We start from the raw sequence: 13,909 nt of genomic DNA on the forward strand, positions 1-13,909 counted from the left end.
TAAAGTTTGGTGGTGGCAGTGGAAATCCAAGGGTAAAATAATTTTGTACCTTGGGGAAGTTTTAACCTAAGCTGGTAAAAGTAAGCTTAGGAGGTTTTCATGCAGGTCCCCACATCTGTACCCTAGAGTTCAGAGTGGGGAAGGAACCTTAACAGGTGCCTAACTTAGTTGGATGCTTTAGTAAATCCCACTTCCCATCTGCCATTTTAGGTTGCCTCAACACCTTTGGAAACCTGGCCCTTTATCTGTGAATCACTCATAAAATGCTGATTGAAGTATTTCTCACACTGAGGTTGAGATTTCAAATCTGCCTTAGGGATTTTGATGCCCAATTCCTGTTAAAATAAGAACTGCTCATTCAGATCCTATGGGCATCTTTGGAAGTCAGTTCTAATAAATATATAATGTCTCTCTCCTATGTGGATTAGACTTGCAGAGTTTAAGGCCAGAAGGAACCATTGTGGTCATCTAACCTGACTTCCTGCACATTACAGGTCATAGAATCTCATCCACCTACTCCTGTGACAGACCCATAGCCACTGGCTGAGTCACTGAAGTCCTCAAATTCTGATTTGAAGTCTTCAAGTTACAGAGAATCCACCATTTATTCCAGTTCAAACTAGCAAGTGACCCATGCCCCAGGCTGCAGAGCAAGGTTAAAACTGCCCAGGGTCTCTGCCAATCTGACCAAGGGAAAATTCCTTCCCGATCCCAAATATGATGATCTGTTAGACCCTGAGCATATTGGCGAGACACATGAGCCAGACCCTTGGCAAATAATTCTCTGTAATAACTCAGAGCCCTCCTCATCTAGTGCCCAATCTCTGGCTGTTGAGGATATCTGCTAATAGATGCCTGGGTGTAATATAAAAATCCTCAATTGAGGGGGTTCACAATAAAATTTTATTTAAAGCACAGGTGGAAAGGTCACTACAGATCAACCTTATTTACATATGTGTTTTAATAAAATCTAACAGTTCAAAACACAAAAGCCATGTGTGATCATGAGGGGCTGAGTAACAACATGAAGGAGAGAAATGATATAGTAATGAAGAAGTGTGTTGCCCCACATCCCCTCCTGCTTAAAAGAAAAAAAGCAAACTGTTAATTTCTGCAGTGAAAGAGTTTTTAATCACAATACTAAAAGTAAATAAAATGGGAACTGAAATCAAGTAATTCAAAGCTATATTATCATACATTTTAAAAATAACATAAGCATGGTTTAAATCCTAAAGAAATGCCGAGGGAGGAAAATTAAGTTTATTTAATTCCCATAACTACATAATTAGCATCCCTGTGGCACAACTTAAATCAAGATTTTTAGTAATTTTTGTCTAAATACTTTGCACTGTTAGAACCCAACCCCCCACCACACACAGACACACACAAACCTCCCATAAAAATAGTTAACAGGAAAGTAAACTGTGAAGAAATAAACTCCTGGGGAATAGTAATATTATACAAAACCTTCAGAAGACAGAATACTGGACTAGATGGACCATTGGTCTCATGCCATATGGCTGTTCTTATGATGAGCACAAGTCACAATATTGGATCATGTGGAAGAACAAGTTCCTTATGAACTGGAGATGCTTGCTCATGTTTGTAGCTTTTCAGGAGAAGGTCATGTCGTCCCCGAAAGTGCTCGTGAAAGCAATTTAAATGACAGAGTCTGGGGAATGATTGCTATGTCTTCTGTGTCGATGGCACAGACAACAGCCCTGACACTGACAACTTTCTAAATCACATGAGCTCTCTCTGCTTACACCTCATAACCAGGTGTAAAATATGGTCACAAAGTTTCGGCAAAATCTTTTTCTGAAGGAAATTTGGGATCTTAATAAAAGGACGATTTCAAGCAAATTATCAGCTTTCCTTAAAGGTTTTGCTGTTTTTAATGGAAACCCTAAAAAATTACAATATAATTTATTATTTGCATTGTGCAATCAGTTAAGATCCCCAGTCATGGCCCAGAAGTCCGTTGTGCTAGGTGCTGTACAAACACTGGATGAAATGATTGCTCTGAATGGCTGAAATGTAACACTGATCCCTGTCACGTCCCCAACTCTGGCTCAATTGCCTCACTGCATCAGCCCTTATTTACACCAGCACCTCCATTGCATTTAATGGTGCCACTTTCCTGATTACGGGTTACTCACAGTAGTCAGGAGCGCAGGAGATGCTGGTGCCGTATTTACCACAGGCCTGACAAAATGGGGATCTGAGGAGCAACCACAGCCATCTCCATGGGCAGTTAGGAGAGGTAGCTGGGCTGGGCCAGACTGCAGAGGGCTGTGTTAGGTCACCCATAACCAGAACCTTCTCCAGGGGTGCTTGGGAGAGGCACGGCTGGGCCAGGGCTGCAGAGGGCCGTCCCATGTCACCGATTGGCAGAGGAGCAGTGTTCAGCTGTGGGTATGGGCTAACGAGGAGAAAATGTGAGCGTGTCTCTCTCTTGCTTCTGGGAACCAAAAGAGCTGGAGGTGCCGGCCATTTACCCAATGAGGCCTGAGCCTTCAGACAAGGGAGGAGATGGAGTCAGGGCAGAGGAAGCGTGAGGTAGAGGAGACAGTGAGTTCCTCTAGCCTTAACACTGTTGGTGCCTAAATACTGTAGGTGCCTAAATTTCTGCAGTAAGATATTCCCTGTGCAGCTGTTTCTGCTTGCACTGTAGGCACCTGGATACCAAAGCCCCACAGTGATGCCCAATCCAGGGGAAGATCAGCATCACTCCCCCTAATTCGCCTGTGGGGCCCAATAAGATAAGTGTGCTCAGAGCTCTCTTAGCAGACTGGGCTCTGGATGCAAACTCACACACAAGACTCACGCAAACTCACGCACGTGGCAGGGAGGGGGGAAGAGAAGAGGAGAATCTCCCTCATAACTTTTAGCCCTGCAGTGAGGGTGCCCAGACCCCCACTTCCTAAGGGCCAAAGAGATTTGAACAGGGGTCTACCACGTCTCAGGAGAGTGCCCGAGTGACTGGGCCAGAGGCTCTCTTAGTCTCTCCTGTTGAAGCTCCATGGTGGATAAATACTTTGAAAAGAAAATCACTGGAGTTGGAGCACTGGATTTTTGGTCTCCCACCTCAGTGCTCTAACCACCAGGCTACAGTATGATCACCAGGATCCCACCAAGGGCAGTCAGTGATAAGGGTCAGAGCAGGGGCAAACCGGAGGCTGTGAGGAGTTCATAGTCAGTTCCAGTCTGGGGTTGACACCGACCGTCAGAGTCCAAGTCAGGTTTCAGGGTCCCAGTCAGGAGGGAAAAAAAAAGCTGAGGTCACGCCAGGACTCTAGAGCAAGGAGCAGGAACAGTCATGGCAACTACAGAGATCCACACTGTTGCCTGGACACTTCCTGGTCATGCACCTTGCGTTTATATAGGGCATGGAGCCAATCAGGAGTCACAGGGCTGTTGCCTGTCAAACGTTAAGGTGGAACTTCCCGTGGTCGGTATCCACAGCAGGTCATGGGAAGTGGAGCGCAGGCTGATTACCGCTGCTCCTGGGTGACAGCCTGGAACTGTTAGCTACCTGGTAGCTCTACAGGCCTGGGCTCTAGACCGGTGGGGCCTTACAGGCATTCTCTTAGTGGTTGCTCTGTCTCTCTTTTTTGCCCGCTGACACTTTATTTATTTATCCACAGTGGAATAGCTTCAACTGGATGTTGGATCATGTCCAAAGTGAAAGGAGAGCCATGGCCACTGGTTTCTGTGTAGTTAACTCCTGGTTTATTTATGCCAAGTGCAAAGAGTCTCATGCCTGCTCCATTTTACTGTTTGATATTTTCTCCTGCTCACTCTCACACGCTTCTTTACCTTGAGTTACACAGGCAGGGCTCATCCAACAGGGAAGGGATCTGGGACCATCCTCCATATTAGTTTACAGGGGTTCTCAAACTTGTTTTGCTGGGACCCAATTTGAAAATATTTCAGCTGTGATGACCCTCCCAAAACAATGACTACCCCCTATACCATGCCATCCTTACTTCTCCACTGCTGCTGGGGGCAGCGCTGCCTTCAGAGCTGGGTACCTGGCCAGCAGCTGCTGCTCTCCATCTGCCCACCTCTGAAGAGCTTGGGCTGTCAGCCCCGTGCATGGCTGACAGGCTGATCCCTGGCATGCACGGGGACTCACAGCATGCGACACCCACGTAATAACCTTGTGACACCCTGAGGGGTGACAACCCCCAGTTTGAGAACCCCTGATTTACAATAATATGAAGTGCAAAGGTCCTGAGAACAATCTGGGATCTTTATTCATTGGCTTTTCAAATCGAGTTCATTCACCTCACAGGGTGCATCTGAAAGCTCTGTGTCTTAACAATGCCATCTCCAGATGGACTGAACCCAGGAATGCCAGATCTGTAAGCACACGCCGTACTGCCGGCACTAAAGAACCGGCTACCACAGATGAAAGTCTGCAGAAGACTCATCATTAAAATTGCGAGTCTTTCATGGAGGTCACAGAAGTCACAGATTCCATGATTTTCAAGGACCTCTATGACTTCTGCAGCAGCCAGTGTGGCTGATACCAGGGCTGTCTGAGCAGCTGAGGAAGCCCTGGGGCCAACCGCACTGGCTTCTGCTCGGGCAGCCCCAGGGGTTAGCTGCTTGCGCAGCTCCGGGGTCATTGGTACTGGCCACTGATCGGGCAGCCCCAGGCAGCTGGCCCCAGGGGCTGCTGGAGCAGCACCAGTCTCGGGCACTGCCCCGGGGCTGCAGCAGGCTCCTGGGCCACCCCTCCAAGCAGCAGTGAGGCCCCAGTCCACACAGTCCCCTGAGCAGCAGCAGTGGTGCCCCAGAGTTCCTAAGATTTAGTCATATGTATTTATAGTGTGAATTTTTGTTCATTGCCCGTGACCTGTCCATGATATTACTAAAAATACCCATAACTAAATCTCAGCCTTACTCATCATTTATATGTGGTATAGTCACTAGAGGGAGACAAACAGCCAGGCGGGGCTACCATGGGTTGTACAGTGCCCCTGACTGAGGAAGCTTGTCCAAGCAGCACAGATCAATATCAATTTAAATCCCTCTAGGGGCCAGCACTTTGCCACTCCGTTTGCTCCTTCTCAACCAGATGGACTACGAGAATCGGACTTGAGATTCTGCAACATGTGGCTCTTCACACCATGAATATTAGAGTCTTCCTGTTCATATTAATACCCAGCTCCCATAAGAAGTTGAAAATATTGGACAGGATTCTACTCCCCATTACACCTTTGGACCGACTCCAAAGACTCCAGTGGAGCCTTGCTGGATTGGAAGAGGAAACTCGCCATTACTCATTCTTCTTGTTTTCATTTTTATCTATGCTTTCAAAATCAGAATTTACCAGCAAAAAACTTTATCAAAATATTCTGTTGATCCAAAATATTGTTTTCTGTTAAAAATATTGATAACAATTTCAACATTTTCAATAATGTTTTCACGAAAAAACCCACACACACACCTTTGGAATAAAAATGACCCCCCCCCCAAACTAGTTTATTATTTTTCTAACCTGTCTATGTATAAAGTGTGATAAGAGCTAGGGGAGATGGCTTTTACCATAGGTGTCAGGTGCTTGTGCTTTTGCAGGCGATTTCTAGGATGGAGGCACTGTGTGCAAATGGTTTGATTCTATAGGCTTTATTGATTGAATGTGAATTGTGCATCAGGAGACAAGGGCATCTGTCATCACACAGAGCAGAGACTGACTGAGCAATAATTCACAACAGCAAGCAAAAAATGATTTATACCAAGAGAGAATTTTTCTTTGACTAATGCGCAGAATCAGAATTGCTGAACTAAAGTGCAGTCAACTTAAGGGGTTAACTCACGAGCTAGGTACTAGTGCTTTCATAGCAGAAGCTGAGAGTCCTGTAATCCCAAATAATGACATTTTCCAGCCACATGACAATTCTGTAGTTCTCAAAATCTACTGGGTGGCTTTAATGTATGTGGGGCATAGATGAGAAACTCTTCTTAAGAGCTTCTCTTCTTGCTGGAGTGAGCCACAATGTATTTGATCTCTTGAAGGATCTTGTCTTTGTTGTTCGACACATTCAGTCTTGCCGACTGGAGGAGTTTGGTGATGTCTCCCACATGGTAGAGACAGCGAACTGGGGTGAATCTAATTCTCCATTCTGTCACATAGGCTGAAAGCAAAGAGAGAAAAGATGTGAATACATTTTTAGGATGATAATACTACTGTAGTGTCAATAACAACTAATACTATTATTTTGGTTGTGTTCTAGGGTTCCCAGGCCATCGTGAGAGGAATATCTTGCTTCCGAGACTTAAGGAGAAGAATCAAGTGAGGCTCATGTATGGGGAAAAGGGTTTCACAAATGCTCTACTCCCAATCCAAAAGCATCTGGATGTTTTGTCTACAGCAATCAGCAGTGACATAGTTAATATAGTTGAACTGTCATCTTTAGGGTTCAGAGTCAACAACCTCCTGAACTGAAATGGATACTTTGCACTTTTCAGAGCTATTGAATCAGGTTTTCTACAGACTTGGAGACTTCCTTTAATTCTATCAAATTCATTCTCCTATTTTCCCTGCTTTCTACCCATCCCTCAGCTATTCTTCTGTCTCTTTTCTCAGTAGTGTCCCATATTCAGCATGTTTGTGAAAAAAACAAGGAGCAGATTCTGCTCTCATGTGTACTAAGGTAAATTAATCTAGAGTACAACCTATGCATCTACCTATCTAGGGATTTCAATGGACAAATGGAATTTCGGCGCCTAATTCCATTAGGCTCCCTTAAAAATATTGCCCCTGAGTTCTTATAAGACTCCCATCATTGTAGGAACAGAGCATCTAATGGCATGACACTCTGCATTCACAGTGGATCAAAAATCAAGAGAAATAGAACTTGTACAGAACATACGGGTGTCTGAGCTGGTGTAACTCACATGCCCAGACAGCTGAGAGAAGGTCAAAGGTTTTCCCACTTTTAGACTCCTTTGCATTCCTTTCTGAATTTCTCTTTATATGCTAGACTCATCTCTTCATTGCACTAGTGTAAATCTACATTTATTCCTTCGACTTCATTTGTGTAACAGAGAGAAGATTTGGTCCCTGTGTCTAGACGGGAGCTAAAGAAAGAAGGTGCCTGATTCTAAGCTCAAGGAGTCATTTGATGAAACTGAAAATCTGTAAATGTAAAAATCATAAAAGCAAAGAGTTTTATTTATACACAACAAAAAATAACCTATGGGACTCACTGCACATAACATTAAAGCCAAGAGTACAGTAGGATTCAAAACGCAGGTAGACATCTTCATGAATATTTTCAAGATTCACATTTAAATTAGTTAATTTTTTTTAAAAAATGGAAGCGATATAGGCCAGATTTTGAAATGTATTGAGTTGTGGAAAGATAAAGATAGGCAACTGGTGAGATTTTCAAAAGCAGCTGAGTAGGTTAGGTGCCTAATTCACCTAGGCACTTTATAAATCCCACTAGGTGGCTACCTTCATCTGTAGACACCTACATACATTTGAAAATTTGGCTTAAAATGTTTAGAAATCAGAGCCAACCCCACCCCACCCCCCACAGAGTCTAGTGACAAACATCCCCTATGGCAGATAATTCTATAACTACATAATCTGTGATTTCTCACAACTTCCTCTTAAACTTCTATTACTGGATACCCTCTTTAACATAGGATACTGCACTAGATAAATCTGACATTTTATCCCATTCCCTATGTCCCTTTGCTACCTTACCCCAGAGCAAACCAGACGCAGCAGTATTTAACTCATCCATGTAAGTGAAATGAAAGTGAGGTCAGTAGCCTTTAAGAAAATGGGTGTGACATGAAAGTTACCCGGACAATTCACTTTGTTGAAAAGTGGGAAGTGCATGACAGTAGGTGCACCCTCTCCTCTGAAGATGTAGCAGTCGGAGGGGTTATCTGGCTCTTGGAGCAATTTCTCGTCTATCTCAGGAAATGGGATGCAGTTTTCTTTACAGTATTTGGCAGTTTGCTTGAGGGCCTGTAAGTGAAGGTATCGTGATGATTTTATTGAAGAGAACTGCTGTCCACAAGACCAGATAGCTCAAAACAGATAGCTCAAAATCAAACTTTCTCTCTGAGTCCTCTACTAATTGACTACGCAGAAAACCTACAGTGGAAACCATACCCTCTGCTCTTGGGATAGGAAGAATGTTTGTGTAGCAATGCATGACTGTCTACAAGGAAACCCCATAGCTGGGATTTCCAAAGAAGCTTAAAGGAGCATGAATTTATCTCCCAGGAAAAGTCAATATGGGTTGGACACTGAACTCACTTAAGAGCCTTTAAAAATCTCAGCCCACAGCCGTAAGAATAGATTAAACATGGCACACTGAGTTCAGTACCCAAGAACAGAGCTAGAAGGTTCACAGCAGCCCATAACTGTTCAACTGGGATAGATCTCAGTGGTTCAGTAGGACCTGAAGGAGCGCTCCATGTAAGCTTGAAAGCTTGTCTCTTGCACCAATGCTAGAAGGTCCAGTAAAAGAAATTACCTCACCCACCTTGGTACAGTAGGAGACATGGGTCAATATTCATCTCCAGTACTCGACACATGAATGCTCAAGGCTACCAAAGGTTCATCTTTCACTTAAGGTGAAAAACAGATTTCCTTCCTTAAGGTCACTATGAGGTATATTTTCTAAGGCACACATGGGAATATGTTGTCCTACTTCCATTGATTAAGTCACAAAACTGTCCATTGTGCATTTGAAAATCTCCTCCTGTAGAGAGCCATTGGGCCCTGGGACACCTCGCAAAAGTATTAGTGTTGACTCAAGTTGGCTGACCAACTTGCTACTTGGATGGTAGGATTCTTTCCACTAAACATTTCCCCAGCAGGTTAGAAAGGTATGGGATTCTTTGCTCCCTTCTTGTCCTGAACTGTTTTCCAGAAATAAAGTAAAGAAAATACTTTTAAACTTTTTTTTTTTAGATTGGAAATTTCTTTGTTGGATTCTTATCTCTTGGGGTCAGGGACAATGTATTTTTCTGTGTTCAAATATCACCGGGCAATGGCCCCTCATTCCTAATTTGAATGACTGTAGAAATGTAATAATGATAGGAGTTACCTTAAATGGTTCAAAAGGGCCATAGTCAAAGGAGAGGATCAGTTTCACTTTCCTTTCCGGGCGGAGAACCAGAGGGAAAGCACAGTTTATGGCTATTCCAGCATCTACCAAGGAGATGACTTTATCCTTCACCAGCTCAGCAGAGTCAAGAGCAGCTAAAGGAATGTATCCAAAAATAAAGTTTTCATACTAAGAGATTAGAATCTGCACCTTGCCAGTGGCAGGATTAATAAATAATATTCACTGCAGCGGTGCTTTGGTAAAGTGTGTGTATCTTCTGCCCTTAAAGTAGAGCCACCTCTTCCCCACCCTCACCCTCTGCTTCCCTTAGTGCCCATTGTACAGTATGGCTGCCCTTTCCTCACCCCTCGCCCTCTGCTGTCCCTAGTGCCCATTATACAGTATAGTTCTCTTATACTTGATCCTTCCATCCACTGGCCATTATACAGCACAACTGCCACTTTCTCCTTCCTGCTATTTACAGGGCATCATTATAGGCACATCTGGAAGCAACACCTATCATTTAGGTTGCCTAACACTTCCCGTTCCATGTTTTCAATTTTCTTATGAGTTCAGGGAATGGGGGGAATAGTATATAGCCATGGAATTAAAGCTCTATTATAATGCCGATGCAGAAGGCAGCTTTACTGGAATTTCATGGGGAAGCTTAATTCATAGAACCATAGAATCATAGAATATCAGGGTTGGAAGGGACCTCAGGAGGTCATCTAGTCCAACCCCCTGCTCAAAGCAGGACCAATCCCGAACTAAATCATCCCAGCCAGGGCTTTGTCAAGCCTGACCTTAAAAACATCTAGGGAAGGAGATTCCACCACCTCCCTCGGTAACCCATTCCAGTGTTTCACCACCCTCCTAGTGAAAAAGTTTTTCCTAATATCCAACCTAAATCTCCGCCACTGCAACTTGAGACCATTACTCATTGTTCTGTCATCTGCTACCACTGAGAACAGTCTAGAGCCATCTTCTTTGGAACCCCCTTTCAGGCAGCTGAAAGCAGCTATCAAATCCCCCCTCATTCTTCTCTTCTGCAGACTAAACAATCCCAGTTCCCTCAGCCTCTCCTCAAAAGTCATGTGTTAGAATAGAATAGAATAGAATATCAGGGTTGGAAGGGACCCCAGAAGGTCATCTAGTCCAACCCCCTGCTCAAAGCAGGACCAAGTCCCAGTTAAATCATCCCAGCCAGGGCTTTGTCAAGCCTGACCTTAAAAACCTCTAAGGAAGGAGATTCTACCACCTCCCTAGGTAACGCATTCCAGTGTTTCACCACCCTCTTAGTGAAAAAGTTTTTCCTAATATCCAATCTAAACCTCCCCCATTGCAACTTGAGACCATTACTCCTCGTTCTGTCATCTGCTACCATTGAGAACAGTCTAGAGCCATCCTCTTTGGAACCCCCTTTCAGGTAGTTGAAAGCAGCTATCAAATCCCCCCTCATTCTTCTCTTCTGCAGACTAAACAATCCCAGCTCCCTCAGCCTCTCCTCATAAGTCATGTGCTCTAGTCCCCTAATCATTTTTGTTGCCCTCCGCTGGACTCTTTCCAATTTTTCCACATCCTTCTTGTAGTGTGGGGCCCAAAACTGGACACAGTACTCCAGATGAGGCCTCACCAATGTCGAATAGAGGGGAACGATCACGTCCCTCGATCTGCCGGCAATGCCCCTACGTATACATCCCAAAATGCCATTGGCCTTCTTGGCAACAAGAGCACACTGTTGACTCATATCCATCTTCTCGTCCACTGTCACCCCTAGGTCCTTTTCCGCAGAACTGCTGCCTAGCCATTCGGTCCCTAGTCTGTAGTGGTGCATGGGATTCTTCCATCCTAAGTGCAGGACTCTGCATTTATCCTTGTTGAACCTCACCAGATTTCTTTTGGCCCAATCCTCTCATTTGTCTAGGTCCCTCTGTATCCTATCCCTACCCTCCAGCGTATCTACCTCTCCTCCCAGTTTAGTGTCATCTGCAAACTTGCTGAGGGTGCAATCCACACCATCCTCCAGATCATTTATGAAGATATTGAACAAAACCGGCCCCAGGACCAACCCTTGGGGCACTCCACTTGATACTGGCTGCCAGCTAGACATGGAGCCATTGATCACTACCCATTGAGCCCGACAATCTAGCCAACTTTCTATCCACCTTATAGTCCATTCATCCAGCCCATACTTCTTTAACTTGCTGGCAAGAATACTGTGGGAGACCGTGACAAAAGCTTTGCTAAAGTCAAGGAATAACACGTCCACCGCTTTCCCCTCATCCAGAGAGCCAGTTATCTCATCATAGAAGGCAATTAGATTAGTCAGGCATGACTTGCCCTTGGTGAATCCATGCTGACTGTTTCGGATCACTTTCCTCTCCTCTAAGTGCTTCAGAATTGATTCCTTGAGGACCTGCTCCATGATTTTTCCACGGACTGAGGTGAGGTGGACTGGCCTGTAGTTCCCCGGATCCTCCTTCTTCCCTTTTTTAAAGATGGGCACTACATTAGCCTTTTTACAGTCGTCTGGGACTTCCACCGATCACCATGAGTTTTCAAAGATAATGGCCAATGGCTCTGCAATCACATCCGCCAACTCCTTTAGCACTCTCGGATGCAACGCATCCGGCCCCATGGACTTGTGCACATCCAGCTTTTCTAAATAGTCCCGAACCACTTCTTTCTCCACAGAGGGCTGGTCACCTCCTTCCCATGCTGTGCTGCCCAGTGCAGTAGTCTGGGAGCTGACCTTGTTCGTGAAGACAGAGGCAAAAAAAGCATTGAGTACATTAGCTTTCTCCACATCCTCTGGCACTAGGTTGCCTCTATCATTCAGTAAGGGGCCCACACTTTCCTTGACTTTCTTCTTGTTGCTCACATACCTGAAGAAACCCTTCTTGTTACTCTTAACATCTCTTGCCAGCTGCAACTCCAGGTGTGATTTGGCCTTTCTGATTTCACTCCTGCATCCCCGAGCAATATTTTTATACTCTTCCCTGCTCATTTGTCCAATCTTCCACTTCTTGTAAGCTTCTTTTTTGTGTTCAAGATCAGCAAGGATTTCCTTGTTAAGCCAAGCTGGTCACCTGCCATATTTACTATTCTTTCTAGACATCGGGATGGTTTGTCCCTGTAACCTCAATAAAGATTCTTTAAAATACAGCCAGCTCTCCTGTACTCCTTTCCCCCTCATGTTATTCTCCCAGGGCATCCTGCCCATCAGTTCCCGGAGGGAGTCAAAGTCTGCTTTTCTGAAGTCCAGGGTCCGTATTCTGCTTCCTTCCTTTCTTCCCTGTGTCAGGATCCTGAACTCAACCATCTCATGGTCACTGCCTCCCAGGTTCCCATCCACTTTAGCTTCCCCTACTAATTCTTCCTGGTTTGTGAGCAGCAGGTCAAGAAGAGCTCTGCCCCTAGTTGGTTCCTTCCAGCACTTGCACCAGGAAATTGTCCCCTACCCTTTCCAAAAACTTCTTGGATTTTCTGTGCACTGCTATATTGCTCTCCCAGCAGATATCAGGGAATTCAGCAGAATTCTGAACTGTCCTAAGATTTGAGTGCTTGACTTTACAATTTTAACATAATATTTAGAATATAATACTTTGGCTTGAAAGTATTAGATTTTATTGGTCAGTTACCATGGATTTCACTCTTTCTATATAAACCAATGAAAACCTGTTTCCACTGATAATCAAAATTTACTGATAAACAAAATATGAAAAATGCTTCTTGAGAATTTAAAGTCAAAATCCAGTGATTTAGACTTTTGATTTAGGGCAGTTATAAAATAGACTAGTGAATTAACATTAAAAACCAGAATGATTTGTTGATTTAAGGATATTTAGTTTGTACATTTTGGCATATGATGTTGACAGTTTGTGTTTTAATGGCTTAAATAATCATTTGATTCTCCTCTTAATTTTCATCAACCATGAAGATTTAAATTGGTAAGACTAAAAAATGTTTAAAATCTATATTTTCATGCTACTGAAAATTTAAATTAATAAAAATCTTAAAAATGCTTAAAATAAACAATGACACTGTCTGTCAAAATTTAAAAATAAACATTGAATTCTTCTGACCTTAAAAATACCGTATAGGAAGACAACCCTTTCTCATGTTTCTGTGTGATGTATTTACTGTCAGAACGGGACCCTAGGAAAAGGAGACATCCACACCACAGAGTCTGTAAACCCATTTTTTACTTACAGCATTTGTAAAGAAAGTTATTGTTCGTTCCCCATTTCCAGGTCAAGAGACCATGAGTGGTTTTTTGCCACATTCTAGCGAAATCCACCACTGAGCCTGTGAGAGGGCACAAACCAGAGTTCAAATATCAGATCTATATATATATATTCAGGAACTTCTGAAAACCAGCAGAGTTTTTCTTATCTCTTATTTGCGAGTGCCGACCAGGAGCTGTGGGAACAATCCCAGCAGAGCAAAAGCTGTGGAATTTTCAGAATCCTGGATTCCCTCATTGTACCACATAATGACCCACACACACTTATCTGGTTTGAGATGTGTCAGCTGTCAAGTTCTCCCCTGCACAGAACACCTGATGGTAGTATAAACCATTTCCTATATTCCACTATGTAAGATATGTGGCCCAGTTCCTTTAGCTGCTGATTTGAGCTGTGCAAATAACTGAATTTTGGTTTCACTGTCGAACAAACAATCGTAATTAAAAAATCCCAAATGAAATTTTTTTTTTATATTTCAGTGAAAAGAGAAAGAAAACAACAAAAAAAATCATTGTATGTAGAATTAAATGTTTGGTTTTACTCAGAATGAAATATTTCATTTTGGTTTTTGAGTTC

General features: G+C 43.6%; 1 protein-coding gene across 4 annotated transcripts in view; it reads right to left on the bottom strand.

Annotated features, from left to right (window-relative positions):
- Positions 1-5,607: 5,607 nt before the first annotated feature.
- LOC102930792 (cytosolic phospholipase A2 gamma) overlaps positions 5,608-13,909 on the bottom strand; it is a 49,796-nt gene continuing 41,494 nt past the window's right edge. For 2 of the 4 annotated variants that reach the window (XM_043527106.1, XM_027824573.3), the window contains 4 exons: positions 13,299-13,394; positions 9,087-9,241; positions 7,828-7,996; positions 5,608-6,146 (listed from right to left, as the gene is read on the bottom strand). In XM_043527106.1, the coding sequence (XP_043383041.1) occupies positions 5,974-6,146; positions 7,828-7,996; positions 9,087-9,241; positions 13,299-13,394 (593 nt within the window). In that variant the 3' untranslated portion in view covers positions 5,608-5,973. The remainder of the gene's footprint in view (positions 6,147-7,827; positions 7,997-9,086; positions 9,242-13,298; positions 13,395-13,909) is intronic. The other 2 variants (XM_043527107.1, XM_027824576.3) reach the window with 2 other exon arrangements.

The sequence above is a fragment of the Chelonia mydas genome, chromosome 13 (genome assembly GCF_015237465.2).
Source record: "Chelonia mydas isolate rCheMyd1 chromosome 13, rCheMyd1.pri.v2, whole genome shotgun sequence".
NCBI lineage: Eukaryota > Metazoa > Chordata > Testudines > Cheloniidae > Chelonia > Chelonia mydas.